This window comes from Cygnus atratus, chromosome 2 (assembly GCF_013377495.2).
Source record: "Cygnus atratus isolate AKBS03 ecotype Queensland, Australia chromosome 2, CAtr_DNAZoo_HiC_assembly, whole genome shotgun sequence".
Taxonomy (NCBI): domain Eukaryota; kingdom Metazoa; phylum Chordata; class Aves; order Anseriformes; family Anatidae; genus Cygnus; species Cygnus atratus.
Genome location: NC_066363.1, coordinates 48,256,683 through 48,282,223, shown reverse-complemented (window position 1 = coordinate 48,282,223; position 25,541 = coordinate 48,256,683). Strand labels below are relative to the sequence as shown.

The following is a 25,541-nucleotide window of genomic DNA, read 5'->3' as shown; positions in this document are numbered from 1 at the left end:
CCATTTATTTTTGTTCCATCTATCATAAACATTGTGGTGTTCAAGGCAAAAGCTTTTTGATGTTTGCACTTGATAACATGTAATTGCTATATGTAAACTGTAACTGGAGTGTTTAAACAAACTTGTTTTTTATTAATAATGAGACTTCTGGGTGAGAGAGTTGAAGAAAAATCTTTGACTAGATTTTGTTTTTTTTTTTCAGATAAGCCATTTATGTTTAAAACAAACAAAAAAGCCTTGTATGACTTCAGTGTAATTCTTCTGCTTTTCAGACCACGTGTCTGGTTTTTTAAGTGTTTTGTAGTATCACGAGGCAAATACTAGAAACTTTTGAATGCAAAAAAAAATATTTGGTACTTGTGTGTTACACCGTAGACAACAGCTGATAAGCAGAAAATAAAAAGCATATTAACCTGAAAGGAAGAGGAGTATGAATTTAAGACTACCATTTCCAACTTTTTTCTTTCAAACTCTTGAGATTGTTTACCAGTCAAATCCTATGATTTTCAGTAGGGAAGCCAATAGAGAAGACTATGCAGTTCATGACCGTGTATGTAAGTGTATAGCCTTTTCTCTAACCTGTTTTGATTTTGCCAACTATTCCAGCAGAGTGCATTGAAATTAAATGTAGTGATCCAAGACATGAAAGTCAATATCTAAATAAACGACCTGTGAAATATCTTAAAAGATTTTTTCTAAGGTTTGGTGATATTCCTTAAAATGTTTACATGAAATTTGTTTTTCAGTCTATCAAATTAGACTGTTTAACAGCATTGCCAGGCTTTATCTTCAAACCTGAAGCGTGCCAACATGCTTTGTCAAAAACAGGGTAGTACTAAGACAGTTTTGATCTAATGGAAAAGATTTTATCAGGGTGAAAAAAAATAATAATAAGGCTCTTTTTGTGTTTGTGATTTTACTGATTGACCACCTTCTGAATGAGCCGGTAGTAATTGTGTTGGACAACAGGAAAATCTGCACATGAAAAAAGAAAGGGGTGTTTAATCACATGCATAAATATACATGATTGTAAAAAATCAAGTCCAAATCTACTTCCAACAGTTTAACCTTCCAGTGACATCTTTATAGAAGGAAATATTTTATTTAAAAATACCGTAAGTCCAGATCTCTTAATATAGACTTTCATTAAATTGTAGGAAAGTTTAATCATTCACACACACAGTTAAATATCACCTCTAAAAGCATCTTAAATTCCTATCTTTTCTTGAAGATATGCTTCTCAGATAACTGTTCCTAAGCATAAGAGTTCAGAAAAATATATAAAATCTATTCAGTTCATTGAGACAAAGTGCAATATCAAAAGTTTTCATAAACAAAACAGTTAAGATCAAGGGTAACTTATTAGATTAGCTACCATATTGGGGGGGGGGGAGTTCCAATGTCAAAATTTTTCAATGTCTTGTGGCTAAATGATACAAGTGGTGCAGAGTATGTCAAAGTATTCTAGTCCTGAGGTCTCAGTCTCTTCTAGCATGCTTTCTGTGGTCACTTGACTGAACTTGGAGAGGAGGAATGTGTCTTACTTGACTCTTAACTTCATTTTGCTTAATGACTGGGTAAAGTAGTGATGGGGAAGCAATGAAGGTGGTGTTGCAAAACTAAGCATGACAGTATAGGAGAGTCGAACAATGTTACTAAAATGAAAGTGTGTTTCCTACTGAGGAGGCAGTGTTCCTCCCGTGTTTTATGTGAGGAATGGTTCCTTTCAAAGAACTCAAGGACAGCCCTCTTCATACTAGTCACTTTTTTTTTTTTAACAGAAAGCCAAAACTTTTCATGAGTAAAGGTCAGCAACAGGCTAAAAACAATTCTTTCTTTGAAGTATAGTTGTAGATCACTTTATTGGCTTTTAATTCATGTTGGAGAAGATTACTTTCTGGAATTTTAGCCTGGATATATTCAGGAGTCTAAATTGAAGAATTATTGCATTTAGAAGTCAGAGATCTCTTATCTCTGTTAAGGTATTGTTGTTTTGGAAGTGCTGCAACCAAAGAAATAGAGGGCTCTATCCTTTCTGCCTCTGGTAGACTCAATCTATCCTTCCTCTCCATCACAATCATAAGATAATGTGCAGTCAGAGCTGAACTGAAATGCTGGTCTTGTATATCAGTGATTCCTGACAAGAATATCCTGCTAGGATAGATAAACAGCTGTATTCTGGCCATAGGTACTGCAGTCACTTTTATTTTATTCTTAGACTGCACCATTTAAAAAAAAATGATGTAGTTTACTGCAATGATGTAGTTTATTGCAATTTAACAATCTTTTGTCAGAGGATTTCTTCTGAAAATAGAGTAAGGGAAAGGGAGATTACAGGTATGAATGGCCTTGTAATCAGATAAAGCAGTAGTTTCCAGGCTGCAGATGTGTTGCTGACTCAGGAGACTTTGGAGAAGCTATTACGCCATCTCTCTTGAGACGTTTTCTCTTTGGAGACTGAATTAAAAGATCATTGTGACTTTTACAATTAGTAACTCTTAGTCCATGGGAATTTATGTTCCCAAAATTTGTAGTTAGGAATGGGCTCTTTTCTTTCCAACATCATGAAGTGTTGCTGCTTCAAAGCAATTTCATTATGCTAATAATAATGTTGGTGTGTAGAAGAACTGCACAGAATGCTTAAATCAGCTCTTGAGGCACCCTAATTACCAAGGAAAGACTCAAGCTTGTGCTTCTTTTTAGTGGTTTCAAGTGTTTGTCCTTAAGATCTTGAATTTTTGCAAACTTTCTACTCAAATCTAGACATTGCTTTCCAGCTGGGAAATTCAAAGACATTCAGGACTTCTGAATGGCATTCTTTAAAAGGCTAACAGTCTTGCTTATCATAAACTAGGATGCAGAATTGTTATTAGCCTTGCATTTTACTAATAGTGCTGTTGTGTAACCTCTAGGTAATATTTCCTTTCCAGTTTAAGTGTTAATTGTGGAGTGAAAACCATGCAGTGAATTGTACAGTTCTAGTCACAGTTACATTACCTTTTCATTTGCAAACATTAAGTTGTCCGATTAATATATGCAACCTGTTTGTTTCATTAGGTTTTTTTCCTAGCGGTATCTGCCGTTTAAGAGTATACATTATTGCCCAAGGTTGCAATTAAAATGTATGCAGGCTTTATAGCCAGTGCTGTGCATCAGTACTGTGAGCTACATCCGTTGGGACTGCTGTTGCCACTGTTCATTCCCTAGCAAGGTCCAAGTATAATCTCTGGTGACTGCCAATGAGAGCTCCTCTAAGTAACTTTTCCATAGTGCTTCTAAGTTGTTTTTCAAATTTTATCGTAGCAGTAGATGTTCTCAGTGTAGAGCGAAAGCTTAAAGCTTCTTTTCCCACATAATTGCTTTTCATCCTAAAACTGGTATGTCTTTTACTAAAGGCTGCTGGTTTTTAAGTGTGCAGTTCAATAACTTTAGATGAAAGGAATTCCACACCACAATGGTTGGGAAGCACATGTCATGGATTCTTTTGCTCTCATTGTAAAGGCCTGGCTCTTAAAGTAACTCAGAAATCTCTTTGCCACTTAAACCAAGAGAGCTATCTATCCATATGCAATACCCCTTCACAGAGAAGAAAGGCAACAACTGCAACACAAAAATATTATAGAATCATACAATGTCCTGAGTTGGAAGAGACCCACAAGGATCATTGCATCCAACTTCTGTCTGTATATACAATAGGATATTTAGAAAAATAAGATATTTTAAATAACACGTTTTGAGAAAGAAGATTGCTTTTATTCAGAGATTTCTGCCACTGAAGAACAAGATAGTGATGGATGGAGACTTGATTACTTAGTTCATATCGTTGTATTCAAAAAGCACAGTAAAATGTTTTAATAGCTCCATGATTGTTAATGAAGAAATTCATTCTGGGGCTGTTTTTGTGTTGTTTTGTGCTGTGGGTTTTTTCTGAAAGGTAGAGAGTCTGAATCTCAGCATACAAAGGTGACCTGACAAATATTTGAAAGAAAAAGAACAAAAGGTGTATTTATACATAAATATAAGAACCAGGAGCAGGAATAATTAAACACAATTAATATCAAGAAAAAAGTATAAATACACCACAGTTCTATTTCTTAATTTTATACCATTCTGTATAAAAAGCCAGAATGTCAACACCCTAATATTCAATAACTATTACTGTTTTTTTTTCCTTTGCATTTATTTGGTTTTAGCCATGGTTCAATACTTAACCTATGTGGGCCACTGTGGGCCACAAGTTTTCACTTGGAAATTTAAAGACTTTTGACCTAGTGTTTGAGGTTTTTTTATCCTCTTATAAAATGACTTTATGTGCTTATTTTTCAGAATTCGGGTGTGTAAGTCTGTCCATTTTTTTTTTCTTTCAGTATTTTAGGGAAGCAATACTTCTGGTAGGCAGTGTTCTGCTAGAAAACCCAGAAAGCTGGAAGCTATCTAGAAGACTAATCATAGCTTTAGTATCCAGAGCCTGTCCTCACTGGTCTTTTTTTTTTTCCCTCCCCCAATCCCTTCCTTATTATGTTGAATATTTTGGACAAGGTGTTGTTTGATCCAGCACTCAATAGGTTATGACAAAATTAGTTTATTTAAACCTACATTTCAATTTTTTGTTGCCCAGATTTTTTTTCTACTTGCAGTGATATTATTCATACATACAAGCTTCAAGTAGTTAAACACCCCCCCCCCCAAAAAAAAAAGGATCAGCTTATATTTTATATTAAAATATTTAAATGTTTTATATATTTATTATATATAGAATATATTATTTTTATGTATTTAGCTCTACAGAAGTAGATCTATAGAAGTGTTCTTAATATAGTTATTTTATATTCAAATAAAATATATTCATATCAAGTATACTTATGAAAATATTTTTATATAGATAGATGCATATAGTCTAGAGCTCTTGTTAGCTTTCAGCATTATCTCTATTAATGTTGCAGAGTTTACTTAGTTCCTTTTTCAAAATGTATGAATTTTATTCTGTACAAATTATAATGAAGACTGTTCTGATAATTTTAATCGGTCATTTCTCATAATTATTTTCCTCTTCATCCAGTCCTTTTACTAGTCTATAGATATTGTAACTTCTTTCTTTAACCTTTTCCCCTATGTTCTTATTAATCTGTCCTTATTTTTCCAATTTTCCTTTGTGATTTGGTATTTACACTTCATATGTGGTTCTGTTTGGTCTTCGGCATCTGATACGTTTCTTGCTGTGAATTAACTTGCAAATTTATTTTGAAACAATTGTTTTAATTCTATAGCCAGTTAAACACTGGTAGAAAATAAACTGAGGAAGTCTTCTTTTTTTTTAGTGCATAAATTTGCATTCTTTTACAACTGCTACTCTAATCTGTAACCTGAATGTAGAACTCTGTGTTTTTTAAAAGATTTACATAGATGGGACTCACTATTCAGAAAAAAAATAGAATATTTGCTTGTGAGAGACATCTGTAAAATACAACTTCTTGGAGAAGTATTGCTTTAGCAATGAGGGTATGCGATTTTAAACACAAGACTTGCTGGAAAGGAGTTGTTATAGCTGTAGATTTCTTCCATCATTTGACTGTCAATTAATTCCTGGACATGTTAGTTATGGTGAGTATTATTTTAATAAAGATATACAAACATTGTGTTCCTGCCATCCCATCTCGGAACTGTAGTACTAGAACACTTCAGATTTTGTGTTTTCTGTACACACCAAAATATAGTTTACACACTTCTGCAGGATTCACTGTCCACTTATCTCTAGCAGTCTCTTCAGTCTCTTTGACCATCAATTTGCATTCCATGGTTCTTATTTTCCACATGTGTGACAACTTCTGGTCATGGGAAAAGCAGTTTGGATTAGATGAGCTGCATCTTGTCTAATATGTGAATACTGATGAGCTGTATCTCATCAATAATGAGATCTGTTAATTTGACACAGTAATTCTTGCAGTTTCTACCTGAAAATGTCATCTGTGTTCAGATGCACTAAGCTCGTAGGTGGTTCTTTTTGATTATGGCTTCTCCACAGCCCTCACAATGAGAGAGCTGGGTATTAGCAATATTTCATGTAATAAAAATGTATCAAGACAAAGGCCAATGGAAAACTGGATTATACCGTAGCTCTAAGAACCTAGCAGGTTACTTTTCGTTTTGTTTAACAATCATTCCATCCCAGGATAGTATAGCATTGATTTTTAAAACCACTTTGTAAAGCTTGAGCTGCATATCCCTGAAATAATTAAATGCTTTAAAAATAAAGTTTTGATGACTATACTTTATAACAAAATGTCTTTGCTTTCTCTTATGCTGGTGAGTCTCAAAATCATCATTCTACATCATTTCTAACTTGCATCTATATAGATGGTTAGAATCCTCAGTGGAAAGTAGCACAAGGAAGAAAAATGTTCGGTCAAACAGGAGCAGCTGACTACTACTGGCTATTAGAAAGATTAATAAATCCCTCAAATCTGTCTGTTTAGCAGAGGACTGAAGACAAATGCTACGTATTTTATCTTTCTGAAGTCAACAGAGGAAGTATGGTGGGAGTCACCTACATGTGTGAAGTTGCCCTGTGGAGCAACTTCATTATCTTGAGTCATGTGTCTTGTCTCTCTCATAGGACATCATAAAAAAAAAAAAAATTGAATAGGTCTTCTGGTGATAACAAAACTCTGTATTTTCTGTTTCCTCTCCTGCCTTGCTTGCAAACTCTCCCTTGAGTTCTCTTTGTGGAAAAAATGGTATATCATTTACCTCTACCATATTTGCGATGGAATACTGGAAAGGTGTTGAATTTTGCACTTAGTTTGAGAAACAGAGTAGCTCTGAGTTTCCTGCCATGCATATCAAGGTAAACAAACAAAACAAAAAATAAAAATAAAAAATGGAGGTGCATTTATGAAGCACTAGATATAAAGCGACCCTTCTTATTTCATGGCTTTTGTTTGCCTTTTGGAATTAATCTATTTTAAACAGGGTAAAATCTTTTGGTCAGTGTTCATGCACAGAGGTTTTCTTTGTCTTCAAAAAGCAGATGTGGCACTAGTGAGAATTGAGACTAATGAGATGTATTTCAATTTATGCTGAGAAAAGCTGCTTTTAGGAAAAAAAAAATATCCATAATGGACTGCTCACAGTTAGCTTCTTTCCATATCCTCCTGTGGGATCTTCGCCTATATTTTCTCATGATTTCTTGTTTTTCTGAAAGTTGAATGCTAACTAAAAGGATACAAGCCTTTGAAACTCAGCAGGGTGGATCATGAGTATGATTTGCTTTTAGTGTTAGTTTCAGCAGTTCTGGACCTGACAGAGCAAAGTAACATGTTTTTGGAAGAGTATGAAATCCAATGCTAACTTTTTAGAAACAAAGGCCAAATAATTGCTTAATGAAATACATAAAACATTTTCATAAATTTGCATTTATTAATTAGCATAAGCAGACAAATTGGTTACAGCAGGATTCATTATGTTCAGTTCCATTAGTACTGTAGTATTTAGGAATACACTTCTTTAAAGTTACATATCTATCTAGAAATATCTGAAAATATAAGAATAGTTACTAGCTAGAGACTTTAATTTGCCTTGCACAAGTGGTTGCTTATATATGTTATATTATAAATTTTAGTATAAAATATCTATCCCTTTATGTTACAAATGCTGTCCATTTAGAAATTAATATAGTTTATTGTTTACAGCTTGAGTATTACTATAGTTAAGTGCAAATGCCTTCAAATGTAACTGTATCATGTATGTGAGTGTGTATATATATATACTTATCAAGTTAAGCAGACTAAAAATACTTAATTTGAATAGAATGTTGCTAGAGCTGTTACAGAAACTTCATTCAAGCTATTGGTGTTTAATATGAATTTTGAAGAGAAAGTCAAGAAAATTTGAAGCATATTTTTAATGATTACTTAAGAGCTATCTAGTAATTACAGAAGAATTATAGTCTGTTAGAGGATACATTGACTCTTTACTCTTTGGCAGGTTGATGACATCTTAGGAGAAGGCAGTGATGAAAGTGATAGTGAAAAAAAAAAGCCAGAGAAGGAAGGTGAAAAACCTCAGATTAGTGCAACAGAGACTATAGGAATGAAAACAGATCAGAGACCTGGATCATCATCGTCATCATCGTCGTCATCAAGTGAGAAAAGCTTAACAAGCAGTGTACCCAGGTATGAGTTTTTTTCAAATGTAAAAAGAAGTGTTAATGATGTTTCACTGTGTTCCTGCACTATTTATTGTGTTTTTTGACAATGCAATCTTTGTTGTTGTTAAGTGTGCAGGTAACTTTTTTGGTAGCTAGTTGAAATTGCCCTGCTTATCTCTGCAATATTTGGAGATTGTTTTAAAGAAATGGTTGTAATAAATATCTACTGAGAACCAGGATCTCATCTGTTTTGAAAGAACTGAAGATCACTAACCTGTGCTTATTTTAAAGTAGTCTTGATCTTTAATCAGATTTGGGACAATGTCCTCTGTAGAGTTACTTTAAGTGAAATATTAAGTACAGTTTTGAGAAGCTATTGTTTTTTTTTTTAATTCTGAATTTTTGAGAGTTTTTGGTGGGAAATTCATAAAAATGAGGTTAGAAACTCATTTAAACTTACTAGTCTCTTCTGCAAAAATGATCTTAATGTCCCACTGTTGATTGTTTGAACAATGGCTATGAAACCAATTTGCTGGTAAACTAGAACTTGATGAAATAAATGCCTATTTTAAATACATTGCGGAAAGGTTCTCAATCTGCAACTCCTTAAGTTTTTAAGCCTGACAATATATAGAAGACAATATAAGATGAAGATCGTATCAGTTTTAATTTAGAATTGCTGGGATCATCATCCTGTACCACCAAGCATTAAAAATACAAAGACATGCACTGTAGCTTTTCTGCTCACTTATCTGTATGAAAACATACTGTTTTCTGTTGTAAGAATCTAAGCTCAGTAGCTTAAATGGACTAATAGTTTTTCCTTAGTAGTGGGTAATGTATGTAGTAGGATTTAAGTGATTTATTTACATTTTTTTGACTTTTGTGGGCTATTCATTTGATAAGTTGGAGCCATCTGCTTAAAGATTAAAGCAAGTACCACAGTCCAAGTTAGAAGTTACTGCCTTCTGAACAATAAGATCTAACTAAACAGGAATTCAGCTCAAAAAGTGCTGATACAGGTGTTGATGTTGTATGCTTCCTAGGCAGGAAATTCTGCTTGATAGAAAGGAGTCTGTCATCGTAATTCCATTTTAAGTTTGAAGTCTTCAATTGATTTTTTTATGGTCAATCAGTGTTATATGTGGTAATGGTACCAGAGAGAAGATGTAAGAACAGTCGTTAAACAGCAGGATTGAAATAACCAGGAGCTTCGTCCATTCCAACACAAATAATAGTTACAGTTTCTGGGGGCCACGTTTCTAAAAACTAAGTGCTATACAAGCATACAGCAAGATCAGAAGTTTCTGTTCTGAAATTTGGCATCCTTGAGGTGTTAGGAGCATAACAAGGCTGAAATTATATTTAGTAATTTTCAGTTATTTCTGCTCTGTCATATAGTCTGGAGTTGCAATTTATTTGTTACCATGAACACCATCACCTCTTGCCACATTGAAAAAACAGGCCTATTGCAAAGGCCCACCCCAACTATTAATTATGTAAATCTACCCTTGGATTTAAATCATTGTTTCACAACTTGCTTTAATCATCCTCACGTTCACATTTTAGCTATTAATGTGTCCAAAGTCTATAAAATAAAAATAAATTTTCAAAAAACATCAAGACTTGAAACTTCTACCACTTTCCTTTTTGCCAAACGTGTGCATTTCAGTATGTGTATTCCAAACTGGAAAATTTTTGTGTTCCCTGGTGGTACAACTTAATCTGAATATAACTATAGTTCAGACAAGCTAAGAGTATGTTTAAATGGCTGAAATTCCTTGCATTTCTAACACTTTGAAAGTAAACATTCTTTGTATGTAGCGTACATAGGCAACTAAAAAATTACTGCAGCTTCAGCTAGGTTTTTTTCCCAGAAATAACGGTGAAACATTCCAGACTGAAATCCAGGACCAGCTTCTAAAGACAAGTGCTTCTGTTGGCAGCACAACTTGCTGTTTTCACATGAGCAGGATGTTCTGCAGAACGTTAATGTCACTTCTGTTTGGAAGTGATTTTGAAGGCTCTAAGAAGGAAGAGGCCTCTGGGCATGCAAAACATAATTTGTTTCTGTACTTAACTATCAGGGAACTACCATTATTGAATGAATTTCCATTGTAAACATTAAGTATATATTTCTATTTAAGAACACTTACTTGAAAGCTATCGTTATCCTTTTTTTTTCTTAGCCCAGAAATCTTTTGTGTTTTTATACATACTTTCTCATAAAGAAAACTTTCAATTCAAGGATCTATGCCATATCCCCATCTTCACCCCAAGTATTCGCGTTCTTTTGTACTAGTGTTCTCAGAATAATAGTCCTAATTGTCCTTATTTAGGCTTGTAATAAAATACATATGGCTATAAAACTGCCAAAATATTTCCTGATATACATGCAGTTATGTCTTGTAACCATGTCTAGTAGTGTGAGGAGGTAGGTAGCAAAGAGTTGCTGCAGAATTATTAAATTGCAACCTGTTTAAAAAAAAAAAAAGCTTTTTCACATGGGTCAAAGATCTAAAATACTTATCTACCCAAATTTTTTGCTGTTGTACTAATTAGATACACAATGCAGTCATGCCTAAAAGCCTGTTAGACTCCCAGTCCTTCTTAGATGCATTTAGCTTAAAGATCTAAAAAGCAAACCGGAGAGAAGGGAAATTTTGGAAGATGATAATTACAATTGAAGACATTTGTATTTCCAGAAATGGTCTTCAGATAAACATTTTAATAGGTGGGATCAGTCACATTCAGTTGCCCAACACTTTTTTCTTACATAACTCCACTTCAGTGGCTTGTGTCTTTGCCAGTCATAAACTGGTAGAGCTAAAACACTTCTAGATTTTCTCTGTTTCACACTTCATTGCTTTTGGAAAAATTTAGTAAAAATGGTTCAGCCTCTTGAGTTGAGGGGAGAAAATTCTATTTTTAAAAAAAAACACAACTCTTCATTATTTGGAAAGAACTGCTTGTGGCTTGTTAACCCTTGATTTTGGAGTGTTGGATCTCAGGTAACAGGTAGCCTATGGACCAAGTCTGTGCTTTTTTCAGTCCCTGATGAAAGTTGACCAAATACATCTAAGTTCCAAGTATGTGTGTTTCTCCAAAAAGTTTGTTAGGCATGTGTTAGGCCATCCTTACTAACACTTCATATGATCAGTAAAGTATTTCATACCCAGTATTTCCTGCTGGAAAAACTTACAAGTACTCTAATGGAGAATAGACTAGGATTCTAGTGATTCTGACCTAATTTGAATGTTTACATGTACTAGGGTAAATCTCACTCCTTAATACTTCTCTGCTTCAAGGCACAAAAAATTATTTTTACAAGAAAACCGTGCATAGGGTAGCTATACTTGAAAAACGTAGCTATGAAAAATGTAGTTACAGCCCATGCTTCGTTTTGTCTCTTGGTTATGAAAAATAGATTTGATCAGAGTGAAATGCTCTCCCAACTTTTTAAGTGATTTCCTTCCCAGAGCAATCTTTATGATACAGTATATACTGACAAGTTATTTTAATGGTATCTTTACTCATTTATTTTAAAAATGAATTATTTTTGTAGCGGGAAAGCTTCAACAATATTAGAATATAATTGCAAATGTCTAGATAAGCCACTGACAAACTTGGCTGTTATATTGGATTCATTTTATAATCATTGGTGGAGAACTTAAAAAGTAGAAGAAAGAATCAAAAGAAAGCTGGAAGTCTTACTCTTAAAATTGCATCCACCTGCATACATGCTTCTGTTCATCATCCATTTTACTATCTTTAAACTAGATTTCTTTTTCTTTTTAAGGATGCCATTTGACCACAAACATACTTTAAAAAAAAATAATAATTCTTGTGTTCCATTCTTACAAAAAAATATAGAGAATAGATTGTTTCATTTGCAAGTGTAAGCAATGTTGCAGTTGGCTAACCCAGTGCTCCTTTTGCAGATCTATTTGAAGACTTCTAGTGCAGAAAAAATGACTATTTGAATGTCATAAGTCTAAATTTGTATGCATGTTTGCCATAAAATATGTCTGTTAAAATCCCATTTTGATGATATGAAGGGTTACATCATACCTGTGTAAAACAGAAAAATAATCATATTAACTGCCTGAAAGACTTTTGCATTTCAATTTTGCAATATATTGCTCAGTAGACTTGAGTCATTGTAACAGCAAATGTACAGACTTCTTAACAAATCAAGAATTTCCTCTTATGAAATGATTTACATCATTTAAAGCTTTCCTTGGTTTTACTTGTCATTTGTCTCTTATAAAACAGTTAATCTTTCAGTCTGTGTCTATTTAAGTACCATAACCATATGGAAGATCCAACATTAGTTTTACCCTGAAGAATAACAATATTCTTTCTACTTTGCTGTGCCTGAAATATGTCTTTTGGCTAACTCATTTATTTGTCTTTTCTTCGTTAGATGCACAGAAGGAGTTGTAATGCTTTATAAATTTCCTTTCATAGAAGAATTCAGAATTGATTTCTGTGAAAAGTTTATACCAAATTTGCTGTGCTGTGTTCCACATAACCTTCCTAGAAAGTTTTTGCTAGCAGAAAGGTGATAGTCTCTGTAGGTCCTTCTGTGGCAAATGCTTGATTTTTTTCAAATTTTTCTCAATATTAAATTAGGTCACAAATCTGCTATAAAACTAGAGGGTTTTTTTCCTTCTTCAAAACTATGAGGTATAGCTATGGTATGTCATATTTAGGGGGCTAACTAAATCATACAAAAATGCCGGGTTGAGAAGTGAGTACAACCTACTTTTGTGAGGTGTTTGCATCCCTGTTTTACCAGTATTAAGTGAGGGTGCAGAGGATTGGGTTTTCTATGCCTTTGTAACCCCACAGGTAGGTGAAAAGATGCTGAAAGTTATTGGTAGGTCGATGTTGAGGTAGATGTGGTGTAAGGAACATAAATGTGTGGTGCTGTTTTATTTGATATTAAAGCTACCCATCAAGAAAAAGTCAGGCATGTCTGACTAAACTGATTTCTTAAGGAGTGTTAAATTTCTTAAAATAAGGAAGTAAAAAGCTATCAAAATTTGAAAGAAATTATCTTGGAGACCTGCCACAAATAGTGTTATAAAAGGTTCTTGGCACTGAACATTTATTTTCAGGAAGGCTGAGTAGAAAACGCTAATAAAAATTAAATTTGAGTTTTGTATTTTCTTTTTTTATTATCAGTGAAAAATATTTTTCTTCTTCATTTGCTCTTATATACTGTGAGAAAACTGTTCTGCAGGGAGATATTTGAGATATGAGATTGAGATATATACTTATTTGCTTGTTTCTTAAAGAGAAGTTATCTTGCTATTAATATCTTAAAATCTTCAGAGCTGGTTTGTGTGATTCTCCCCCCCCCCCATCTTTATTTTTTAGCTTTTGTGTTTAATTTACTTCTGCTGCTGTGGTAAATAAGGTTTTCATTCTATTCCTAAATTAAAGGAATTAAGTTTTTTAAACTTGCATGGAAAAGTTTTTGTGGGCAAGTCTAAAAATTAATAAATCATAGATTAAAATATCCAGCTGTTCAGAGGAAGAAAAAAAAAGCAAAGCATAAAATAAATATCAGTAATGGGGCTATAACTCAATCCACAGTTGGTTTTGAAGAATCTTCTGGTTTATTTCTATATGCCATTCAGCTCCAAAAAGAAAAGGAAAGTTTTGTACCACTGCTGCTTGATGTTATCACTTGAGCTGTGCAGAATTAGGCTCCTTTATATGCTATCAAATCACATTTTCAACTGTGATTTCATTAATATAATAATCCATATTCCAAATGTACTAACACCATGACAAGCCAGCATTATAATCAAGTATAATATAAAAATTTTGCTTTGTTCAGAAAATTATAATAGCTTTCTGTTTGTAAGGGACATTACAAAATGTAGGTTCTTTTCTCTGTGGAGGTGTTGGTTGTTTTTCATTTCATGCTTGGGTAGTCTCAGATGTAGCGATTTTTCTATGGTCACTCTTCCGAGTTGGTGTAGTCCAAAGACGGATTAATGATGATGACGTGACTGGATGGGGAGTAGGGATTCTTGGTGAATTAAAGCAGTGATGCCAGAGTTGTGCGGATGTATTTCTTTCATTCAAATTTCTTCAAAAATAAATCAGAGAAGAAACTATAGCAAATGTTTGAAAGTAGTAGTAAGAAGTGAAGTAACAATCTCTTTGTATATGGTAGGCACACAGCTCTCAGGAGGAGCAAACAGTGGTGGCAAGAGTGCGCTTTGGTACTTAAAGGTCCTATCTACTTTGATATTTTAGCTCAGGTCAGGAGTAGTGTGCCTTTGAAGCAAGTGGTTGTCACTGCTTACCGTGCTTTGGTGTGTATCTCAAAGGGTTTGTCCCATGCACAAACAAGTTCCTTTAGGTGAATGTAAGCTGGGATTTAGCTGCAAGATCTTGCCTGCTGTGCTCCAGTTGCAAATGTACATTTAATCCACAAGATGAGAATGTGGATTGAATAATAGTCCAAAGTAAAACTCTATTTCTGTATTTTCTGTCTTTAATCAGCTGTAAGGTTCATATGCATCAATGCCAAATGTATTTCTTCCCTACATACAATGTCAATAGGGCAACAGTAAGTCAACTCAGATACTCCATTTAAACTTAGCTATGTGTTCAGTGTTGTGTCCTAGTTTTATCATTTCTGATAGTCTCTATCAGAAGTATACAGTAACCACATTTTTGTGTTTCTTTTTGATAATTTAAATGTTGGTACATTGCAGTACCTTGCTATATTTTAAAATTTCTAGTGGGAAATTACTTAAATTATGAGAGCATCACTGAATGGTAAAATCAGCTATATAATGAAATATGCACATGGGTTAGTTTTTTATATGAGCACTCAATTAAGTAGATGAGATATTCATATCTGCAAGCTTGTTAATGAATTTAATGGCCTAAATTTTCAAGCTGTTACTAAAAATATATCTCCTGCAAGTTCTGTTAATTTCCAGGTTAAATTACAGTTGTGTTTCCAGCTGCTGATTAGTCTTGTTGGTACACAGTGTGTGTGTGGATATCAAGTAAATAGTGAGAGAAATATTTCAGAAAGTGAATCTGAAATGATCAGTAAGTTGGAGTTACAAGTGGTTGCAGTTGGCCTCATGGCTTTTTTCTGAGCAGTGCTACAGTTAGCTTTACCCCTATAATATGTTGTTTGTAAGAATTTTGTTATACCAAAAAGTAGAGACACCCTAGATCTTTGTACTTGAAAATATGCCATAGTAGATCTTTGTACTTGAAAATATGCCATAGTTTATCTTTTTTTTAACCTTTTAGTTGACTGAATTTGAGCTTAAGTGCTTTGAGGTTGTTGAATAAAAAAGCATATTTGTTTTCTTTAGCAGCTCTTAAAGTAATGAAAAATAGAAACTTTTTGGTAAAAAAAATATTTTGATGGAGAGGCAGAAATTACTTTTTTACATGACATTTGTCAAGCATGTGAGCACATTACTTGCCTTTTTTTAAAAAGGTTTGGATTTGTCGTAGATAAAATCATACTGTTTCTGTTGTTCTTAGAAAGCAATGACAGTATTAACCTCAAAGCATCCAATTACACTGAACAGATAACGTTTATGTTAGAAAGCTTTCTCTTGGCTATCTGTAATAGTTATATTTGCAGCCTTCAGGAAGACTTAAAGGTGACCCAATCGGTTCTCAATTATTCAGAAAAATGCAGATTCAAAAGTCAGTTCTCAGTAAACTAAGTTCTTGTTTAGGATGGTTGTCTGGGAAAACAAGAAGCCCAGCAGAATTTTGAAGTATAAAAGCATGCTTTTGTTTTCAGTTTTAATTTTGAACAAAGCTGAGTTAATCTGTAAACTACAAATATTTTCTTACTTACAATATTGTTTTATGTAGGTAAGTCAAATGTTGACTACAATATTTCATATATATTAGGCTTGATGATAATGTAATCTTAAAAACCCATCTGACTGTGGCAAAGCTGCATTTTATTTCTAGCCCTGAATCAGCTAGAATTTAGATTGTTCCAAGAAATGATAGGTTTGGTTTTTGGAAGGACGGTACTTCTTGCTAGTAACAAATTTACAGTGAGTGCCTTTTATCTGGCTATATATCTCTCAGACGACTGTTACTGTGACTTATGATTTCATGGACAGCAGGAATACTATGTGAACGTTCACACAGGAACCAAGAACAAAGCAGTTCATAATTATCTTCAGTTTTAGGTAGGTGAGCTGCAGCTACACTGAAAAAATTGGAAAGCTGGAAGTATAGTGATTCATTTATTCACTTGTCTTACTGTAGTGTCATAGATTCATTTATTACAATAATCTCAGTGTTTTCAGTGCTGTATGTTCTTTGAAATTTACTTTTATCCACATACAAAAATATGGGCCTGAAACTAGAAAGGTGCTAGAGAAGTCGAGATGAACAAAAAGAATGTTTCACCTGGAAAGAAAGCCAGTGGATGTTTGTGTTCCTTGATTTCTGTAGGACTTTGATCTGAAACTTTAATCAGCCCTTGAGAAAACTCTCTGCCTTCCAGAATTCTGCAAGGAACACTCCTCCCTCCGACCTCCCAAATTCAGATCGAGGACAGATAAGACTTCAGAAGCTTTTTCAGACTGCATGAAGCATTTCTTGTTTTCTGTCTTTTCCGTGCTCTTCTGGCATGTATAGTTGTGCAGGGAGAACTGGTTCAAATTTTCAGGAGGGTTACAAAGATTGATCTGTTAGTATCACATCTTAATGAATAGCCCATGTTTGTTTAGCTTTGGTCTTCTTTTTTTTTTTTTTTTACTGTGAGAGCTGATGCATCGGTCTGTAAAACGCTAGAGACTGTGTGATGATTGATTATGATTGGTATCGCAACACCTGGGAAGCATGTAATTGGTTTACCTTGTGCTGTTCCACGTCCAGTTGAAAAGATAGTTTTGCTTCTCTCTGTGGTTGCTGTCACTGGAAGAAATGAGCTACGGACTAGGAACATGTTACAAATGCCATATATCACAAAAGCTGCTTCCTTCTTCCAGAAGGAAGCTATGGTAGCTGGGGAAAATGAAGGGGTTACTAGAAAGATCTGGAAAACAATAGGGAGCACCAAATTATTTTGAGTGATATCTAAGATAATGGGTGATGAAAAGGATGGGAAAAGTAAATATTATAGCAAGTCATTTAACTGTCTGCCCATCGTTGTGCTCTAGTACTGTTGTAAACACTGGTCCAGCATGCAGCTGTTTTTTTCCAAATGATTTGAAATGTATTTGGGTGGAGAAGAGGTAAGGACGAGGAAGCACCACAGGTGAATACTCAGTCTGCTGGCCCTCAGATGTGTCCAAAGGTACTCAGCACTTGGATCCCATAACAGGGAAATTGTGAATGATTTCATATCTCTGCAGGTCTAATCTAACACTTGTTTGGCATCAGACTTTTCACTTGATCATAAGATTTCTGGTAATTGTTTCATGAGGGTGCTGAGGGAGTTGGTGGATGTGATTGTCGAGCCACTTTCCACCATTTACCAGCAGTCATGGTCAACCAGAGAGGTGCCAGATGACTGAAGACTTGCTAATGTGATGCCCATCTATAAGAAGGGTCATAAGGAGGATCCGGGGAACCACAGGCCTGTCAGCCTTGCCTCGGTGCCAGGAAAGGTGCAGGAACAGGTCATCTTGAATGCAATCACACAGCATACGCAGGACAACCAGGGGATCAGGCCTAGCCAGCCTGGGTTCATGAAAGGCAAGTCCTGCCTGACCAACCTCATCGCCTTCTGTGACCAGGTGACCTGCCTGGTGGATGAGGAAAAGGCTGTTTAAAGTAGGCAACTCTTTAAATGTGGATTTTTATTTAACCAGAAAGTAAGGTGCCAGTGAAGTATTGTAAATGATGCAGGTGCATGATTAATCCTCTAAAATGCCACTGTCTGTGCTGTGATGGAAAGGGCTTAGGTTCAGAATAAGCTAGTTTTCAGGGATCAATACGGCTCTTAGATTTAGTATTTTTTTCTCAAATCCCCTTTTGTTTTAAATATATATATATATATATACACACACACGTATATATAATATACATAATATAATGTTTGTCAGGGCTGTATCCTGATTTTTTTCTCCTTTGTAAAATAGTTAAGAAATTTAGTAGTGTAGAAATTTAATCAATGCCCAAGGAAAGATAATGGAAATCCATTGTGCTGGGGGATGTTCCGATACTCAAATTGGTGTTCTATTCCCACTTACAACAAAATCAACCTCTCAAAATTATCCTGAAAAATTACTGAGAAATGCAAGTATACCTCGTTGTATGTTGAGAGATGCATAAATCAATAGGGAAACAAAGGTGTGCTTATTCAGTTGTTTAAGCTGAAAGTCTTTGTTCTAAGGCTGCAAGCACACATCACTGATATGTAGCATGAGAGATAATCTCAGGAGAAATCACAGAAGGATGCCATTTACTTTGTAGCTGCTGCTTATAGATTCTGAATGATCAGAGGGCTGGAACACCTCTCCAGTGAAGTCAGTCTGAGAGAGTTGGGGTTGTTCAGCCTGAAGAAGAGAAGGCTCTGGAGACACCTTTCAGTGGCACTCCAGTACTTAGAAGAGGCCTACAGGGAAGCTGGAGAGGGACTCTACCAGCAAGTGTAGTGATAGGACAAAGAGTTTTAACTAAAAGAGATTTACATTGGATATAAGGAAGAAATTCTTTACTATGAGGGTGGTGAGGCATTGGAATAAGTTGCGTAGAGAAGTGGACACCCCCTCCCTGGAAGCATTCAAGGCCAGGTTAGATGGGACTTTGAGCAACCTGGTCTTAGTGGATGTGTCCTTATCCATTGCAGGGGGAGGGTTGGAACCAGATGATCTTTAAGGCCCCCTCCAACCAAAACCATTCTAGGATTCTAAATGCTTTGAGCTGCTAATCGATGAGGTATTACAAAGGCCTAACGCAATATCTGTTAATTAAAGAGAAACATGCATTTTGGAAAGCATCGGATCATTAACTGGATAAGAAAAAAAGTTACAGGAGAGAACAGCGAGAGTGTAAACTTTCACACATTTAGACTATTAGCTAGAGCTAAAATTAACTGAGGTGCTGGTTCACATTTAGATCATGAGACTGAAATGGGTCTTCTATTTCTCTGTTTCCTACAAGGAGGAAGTGCACAGCTTCTGCATGCTTGCTAAAAGTGTCAAGCTGATAAGTTTCTATTGCAATTTTTTTTTCCTCTAAAATAGAGATCCTTATCCTCAAGTCTTTTAGACAGACTAATTATACAATCTTAAAACTCTCTGTCCCTTCCAAGCAAGCCTTGGTACAGAATTAATGCACAAAGCAACTAGCTTTATTATACTGGCGACTGCCCTACTGCCTAGGTTAGCCTCAAGACAGTTTTTTAAAGTGTAGAAGGGCCACTCCAGCAACTGTAAGTGACAAATGTGCCCAGTGTTGTAGTTCACACATCTTATCCCTGGCACTTGTCCTCAGAGAGCTGGCTGTGCTCTCTAGCCTGTGATGTCAACGCTTCCTTGGCCTCCAAGAGCAGCCTGCTCATAATTGCAGCCAAAGAATGAAGTTAGCATGGGAGTATGCTGGTGATTATTATTGTGTGGGCAGTGACAATGTTCTCATCCTTATAAACTTCAGTATCATCACTAGTTCTTTTCTCTTTCCCCCTGAAATCTTACGTGACAGGTGCCATAGCTGAATTTCAAATGAACTGGCTGTATGTCACTGGGTTTTGCTGGCTTCTCCCAAGATTATTCTTTTTGGAGAGAACATCTGAACTACTTTTGTTGAATAGTATTCTTAAACAATTGAATATATGTTGCTTCTCAGTAGAATTCATATCCTTAAAACATGTGTGGTTTTTTTCAATTCAAAACTATCAAATTTAAATAGCAGCAGGATTTTTTAAAAACTTTTTCATTTTGCCGGGAATATTCTTTTCCAAAGCAATTCTCTCTCCATCTGGGTATGATACTACTTTTGCCAAGTTCCTCTAGAATTTGGTGGTTTAATAAGCAAGGTGTTCTTCACTTTAACTATAACCTAAACATGGTTAATTTTACATCAAGAACAAAGTATGCTGTTACAGTTCCCTAAATATTTTATTCACTAGTCAGTAAAAAGCTGAACAGTGATACTTTCAACTTGTGCAAGGCATTTTAACATAATTCTATGCTATCTTCACGTTTCTCTCCACAATATGAAGGGTTTACGTCACTGCAAATTGCTAAAAGGCATGTAAACTATACAGCACTGCTTTTCTTGCAGTGCAAGTAATTATCAGTCATTGCTTTGTGTTTTGTATTAGATCACATCAGGTAGAAAGTCTGAAATCCTTTGAAATAGTCTGGTTAGAGTGACCATTTGCCTTTGGCTTCTTTTATTCCATGTTGTAATGCCCAGAAGTTGAGTAGATACATTTTGTTCTGTGTTGATACATACTTGTTTAGATATATTATACAATAATGCAGTATTATCCAGCAAACGTCTGTTTGTCTGCAGATAATATCACTGAGGTTACACCTGTTAATAGATAATGATTAAGCACTTGAGATTGGGAAGAGAAGTTTCTTTGGAAATGTGAAAAATAGCATAAACCTCTCTTATACTTAGTGTTTGCAGTAACATTTTAAAACTAGTGTGTCATCTTACTATATAGAGAATTCATTAAAATGAACTAAGACATCAATGCCATTTTTTCTTTATGGGTTTTCCTACTTCAGTACTATGTCTTAACCTTGTAAGTCTACATGCCACATAAGTACTAACCGCCCTAATGCTTAGGGGAAGGCTAGGTGATTTGAAGTCTTCTACCTGTTACTAGAGTTAGGGAAGTGCTGTTACAAGAGATCCTTATTTTCTTGATTACTTCAGTACTAAATAGGCTTCACTTAGACATCCCGTAGGAAGCGTGCTAGTATTTGCAAAATGAACTGAATCTAAAATATTCATTTTTTCTAGTTTATACGGCAGCAGAAGTTTGGAACTGTAATGTAGGTTGTCAAGAATTAAGAGTATTTACCTTGTTCTCCTTTTCTCATGAAATGTTCTAATAAATGCTAAAGCATATACAGGAATTGCTGTTATTCTTACATTTTCTTTTTTCTAACTCTTACCATCTGTAATGATTTGGTGAATCTGTGTAACTTGAGTTCTGGGTGAAGTAATGAAATTGATTTATCATTAATGCTTCAATGCATTTGAAGTAGAAGTCTTTCTGTAGTCATTGCCTTTTATCACTGCAGAGCCATTAACTAATAGCTTCTACCCTGGGACAATGGAGTGGCTAGAGCCTGAGGAAAAATAATTTTTATAATGCATCTGCAAGAAGCACCAGTCCACAACAGCTGAATTTTGTAGAAGCAGACTATAGAAATCAAGTATGTTATTGTCCTTTTAGATAGAAACAGTGAGGCCTGAAAAGTGATGAGACGTTCACAAAATCAGAGAAAAAGGACAGAGAAAAGAGATGTGCTTTTCAGCAGAGGATTCATTTTTAACTATGGAGCCAGCTGAAGAAGAAAGTGCAAAGCATTGAAAGCACCACTTCTTCAGTTTGGAGAAGAGTCCGTGCACAGAGAGGAGGATCTGAGCCACCTTAGAGGACCCCAACATTGAGCTTAAGGAGCATCCTAGACTAATGAGAGAAAAAAAATCAGATGAACATGCCTGATTTTTATCTAGCTCAGTTTTTCTTTTGCTTCTGCAGTAACAATGAGTTTGTCTTAGAATCAAGAGCAAGTCTTTTGTTTACTTTAATTAGCATATCACTGTTAAATGAACTGTAAAATAAGCATCTTTGGGGTCAGAGTTGAAGGAAAGGGTATGCATAAGCTACCTGGGAGTCAGAAGAGCCCAAGACAAGGACTTAGAAGCCTGCAACGGGGTGCATGAGATGAAGGAGTAGAATCAGTGCTGATGAGATCCCAGCGTAACCCCAACCCAGAGAAATGGGATCTCCCATCTCTGGGATCAACCCAGAGAAATGAGGAGCTCCCAGATAGGTGGAATCCTTGACATGTAACACTACCCCTTGATATTCCTGTCTGTGGGATTGTTCAAAACAATCTTGCAGGTACAAGTGGAGAGTTTTCAGAACAATACACAAAGAGCAGTTAGATGATACTGGCTCTGTAGCCAGTCTGGGAGAGGTGCTACTGATATATTCCCTAGATCAAAAATTTGCCAAAAGTACTATTTATGTTTGAATAAATGAAGGCTGCAAGAAACAAGGAAGTGAGTTGGGAGTTCCTAGCTTTATCTGCTCAAGGTTTTATTGTGTTACTGTTCTGCCATCTGGTATTACCCACGGCTCTACCTTGGCTTGCCAGATTGCCATAGTAAGAGGGGGAGGACTGGAAATCTGAGTTAATTTGGGGGGGGGGGGGCAGGGGGGTGGAAACCACCCTGCTTGGTGGTGAACAGCTAAAGCCAGCCAATTAGATGTGCTGGGGAGGAGGGCAAGGGAAGTGACAATCTTTTGTATTCTACCCTCAAGATATGTTAATTTTTTTTGAAAAAGTGTTAATTTCTGACCATTTCTCATAATCCACCCTGAGCTCTTAGTGTTTGGTCCCTTTTCATATGAGGGGAGCAGTGGGAAAACCATTTCACTCTATCTTACAGTTCAGAGCACTTGTGCCACAAAATAGTGCACTGTTCCAGTTCCTCTGTCTGATGGTAAAAAGCCTCTAAGTATCAGATGGTTTTGGAGTTGGAGTTATTTCTGTTTCTCCACAGGAGCAATCAGCTCTACCAATCTCTGGTATCCTGTTCCCCCTTGTCAGTGAAACAGCTCCCCAAGCACTGGGCAAATATTTAAGCACTTATTATTAGCACCACCCCCACTTCAGTCGTTTGTAACTGTGACTTGAAAGGAGTGGTGAGAGATAAGAAGGACATGAAATTCGCAGTAAGGAAAACTGGTAACATACCGCTTTAATTTACATACCAGTGAGAAAGTTGACGTGAAGCCTCTGAAGAATTGCCTGGCCATAAAATAATTTAGCCAGCATTTTTCCCTTTAGTGAAGCTGAGTGCTTCACTGCAATATATAAGCTATTAAACAATTAAGATTTTTCCTTAGTAAAATATATGGATATTTAAATATCTCTTGAGAATAAGGAAACCAAGAAGTACATTAACAACTATTAGCAAAGGGTTTTAATCGTTCATTCCATGACACTATTAAAACCTTGGAATATTAACATGAATATTGTGAAGGCAATGTTGTTCCAATCAGGAAAAATAGCTAATATGTTACAACCCTCTAGTTTCCCTAAAGAGTTCTAAAAGTACTTTATATTTCACATAATAATTAATGTACATTAATCTTGACCCCTGACAGACTGTAATGGCTGTTAAACAGCAGTATATATCAACAATTAAAATGATTACTTAAAGCTGTTCTGAAAACACTGGGAGAAGAAAAGCAGTGCTGTTTCTTAATACAGAGGATAAAAACTAGAAATTAAAATGGACAGATCACCCCATTTGTGAGTAGTTTCTTGATCATATGAACTCCTACTAGATTTTTCCATTTGGAAAAGCAAAGTCAGATTTTGCAGAAAACTTGAGCTTGACATAATATACTTCTGAAATATGCTGATTGCACGGAATCGTCCCTGCATTGTTATCAGCCAAGCATGTGAAAAGTAAAATACCCGTGATTTAAGTCCCCACTCCACAGTAATGTCACAATGGCAGAAGTGTCTTTTGCTATGTGCTTCATGCATATTGCAACCACGTTGTACAGAAGGATTTCCTCTTCATTGAAGGGAGCGTCTCCCTTTCTCATTTTGCCACTTTTAAACTGCTGGTGTGGCTTGTGCGTGCCTTTAGCTATCCCAGGAAATATCCACTGAGAAATTGAATTTAATAGATGACAGTATTTGATTTGCTGGTTACAAGGAAATAGCCCTTGAGTTACTGAAGTTGAATGTTCATAAAAATACATTCATGCTAGGCAGGCAAGCTGTAGAGCTTGCAGACACGACCAACAGCAATCAAAAGATAAATATATCTGCTGACACTGTAGTTCACTTCAGACGTCTTTGTCTGTCTTTAACCTTGAATGGTAATACCTCAGAGTGTTACAAGAAGATTTTTAGGGTTCCAAGTTTTACAAAGAGTGGAAAAACTGCACCTGAGCTGGAGGAACTAGGACTGCCTATAAAACCTTGGTGCATGGACAGGCCTCTCCACCTCTACTGCTACACATGCACTACCAAGAAGGGATCAGTAGTATACATGAGTGAGTCCTGCTTCAGACAGTTCAGCTATGTAGTGTGCTCACAGTCTCTCCCAACTGGGAGAGTGTCTACAAAGTGATTTTATTCCCTAAGTCACACAGAGGTAAGTAAGGCAACTTTCCTCTGGTCCAGTCCTGCTTGACATCTTGCTCCTGTCTGTACTAGTGTGATTTTCTTATTCTAAGAAAGAGAAAATTTGTTGCAGCCCTAATTTTTGTTAACTTGTTTGAAGTTCTGTGGCTCTCTCAGAAGTGTAAGTAGCATTTGGAGCACAGAGAAATAACTTTTTACACGTTCCTCTTGTGTGTATCATATTATCTACATAACTTGCTAATTGTACTTTATACATGCCTGTGACTGGTACTACTACGTCAGGTAAGATGAGGCTCAGTAGCAATCTGTTACTCTGTATTGATAATAGTTATGAAGCATCTTTACTAGAGGTACAGGAAAGGCTGTAGCTGAACAGTATAAAGAATCTTGGTTTTGGACAGCACAATAAAAAAAAAAGTTGCAACTACACAACATAAAGTACAGATAAGTATGAACTGCCTTAGCCAATTCAAAAATTTCCAGAAATATTGACAGAAAAAAGTTGTAGAGCAAACTGTATATGGGCTCAAGTATTATTAGCCAGCAGAGCTGTGGTCTGTTCTACTGGGTAGTTTGTCATATGGCAGCCGGCATAAAAACAACAGGTACAGTGAATTCTCTGCAGCCTGATTTGATTTGGCAAATATGCTGATGTGCCATTTTGATTCAAATTGAATTTGTGGTGCTAAGTGACCCAGTAGCATAGAGATTCAGATTTAATAATCAGATAGAGTTGCTGTATGGTATCTGTTAAGCACTGTTGAAGGAAGGCTTGAAACATCCTTTGCTCTCTGATGATCCTTGGTGCCTCCTATTGTAGCCTCCCAGACCTACCTAGAATCTCCACAAACTTGTGTATCTACCATCCTATTCACAATCAACATGTGCCAGACAAGAACATAGATTTTCACAGGTTTACGCTAGGAGCACTATAGGTTGTGATGTCGTGCAAGCAGCTAGAAATGGTAAGCAACTTGAAGGAAGATGAAACTATTTCAGAACCACGGATTGCAATACCATTGCTCCCTCATTCTTTGATCGGCAAGTAACTTTCTCTAAATGTA

At 35.7% G+C, this 25,541-nt stretch overlaps 1 protein-coding gene across 1 annotated transcript in view; it reads left to right on the top strand.

Annotated features, from left to right (window-relative positions):
* Positions 1 to 25,541, top strand: part of CTDP1 (CTD phosphatase subunit 1) — a 95,198-nt gene that overhangs the window by 60,420 nt on the left and 9,237 nt on the right. The window contains exon 12 of the mRNA XM_035549845.2: positions 7,984 to 8,171. Coding sequence (XP_035405738.1) covers positions 7,984 to 8,171 — 188 coding nt within the window. The remainder of the gene's footprint in view (positions 1 to 7,983; positions 8,172 to 25,541) is intronic.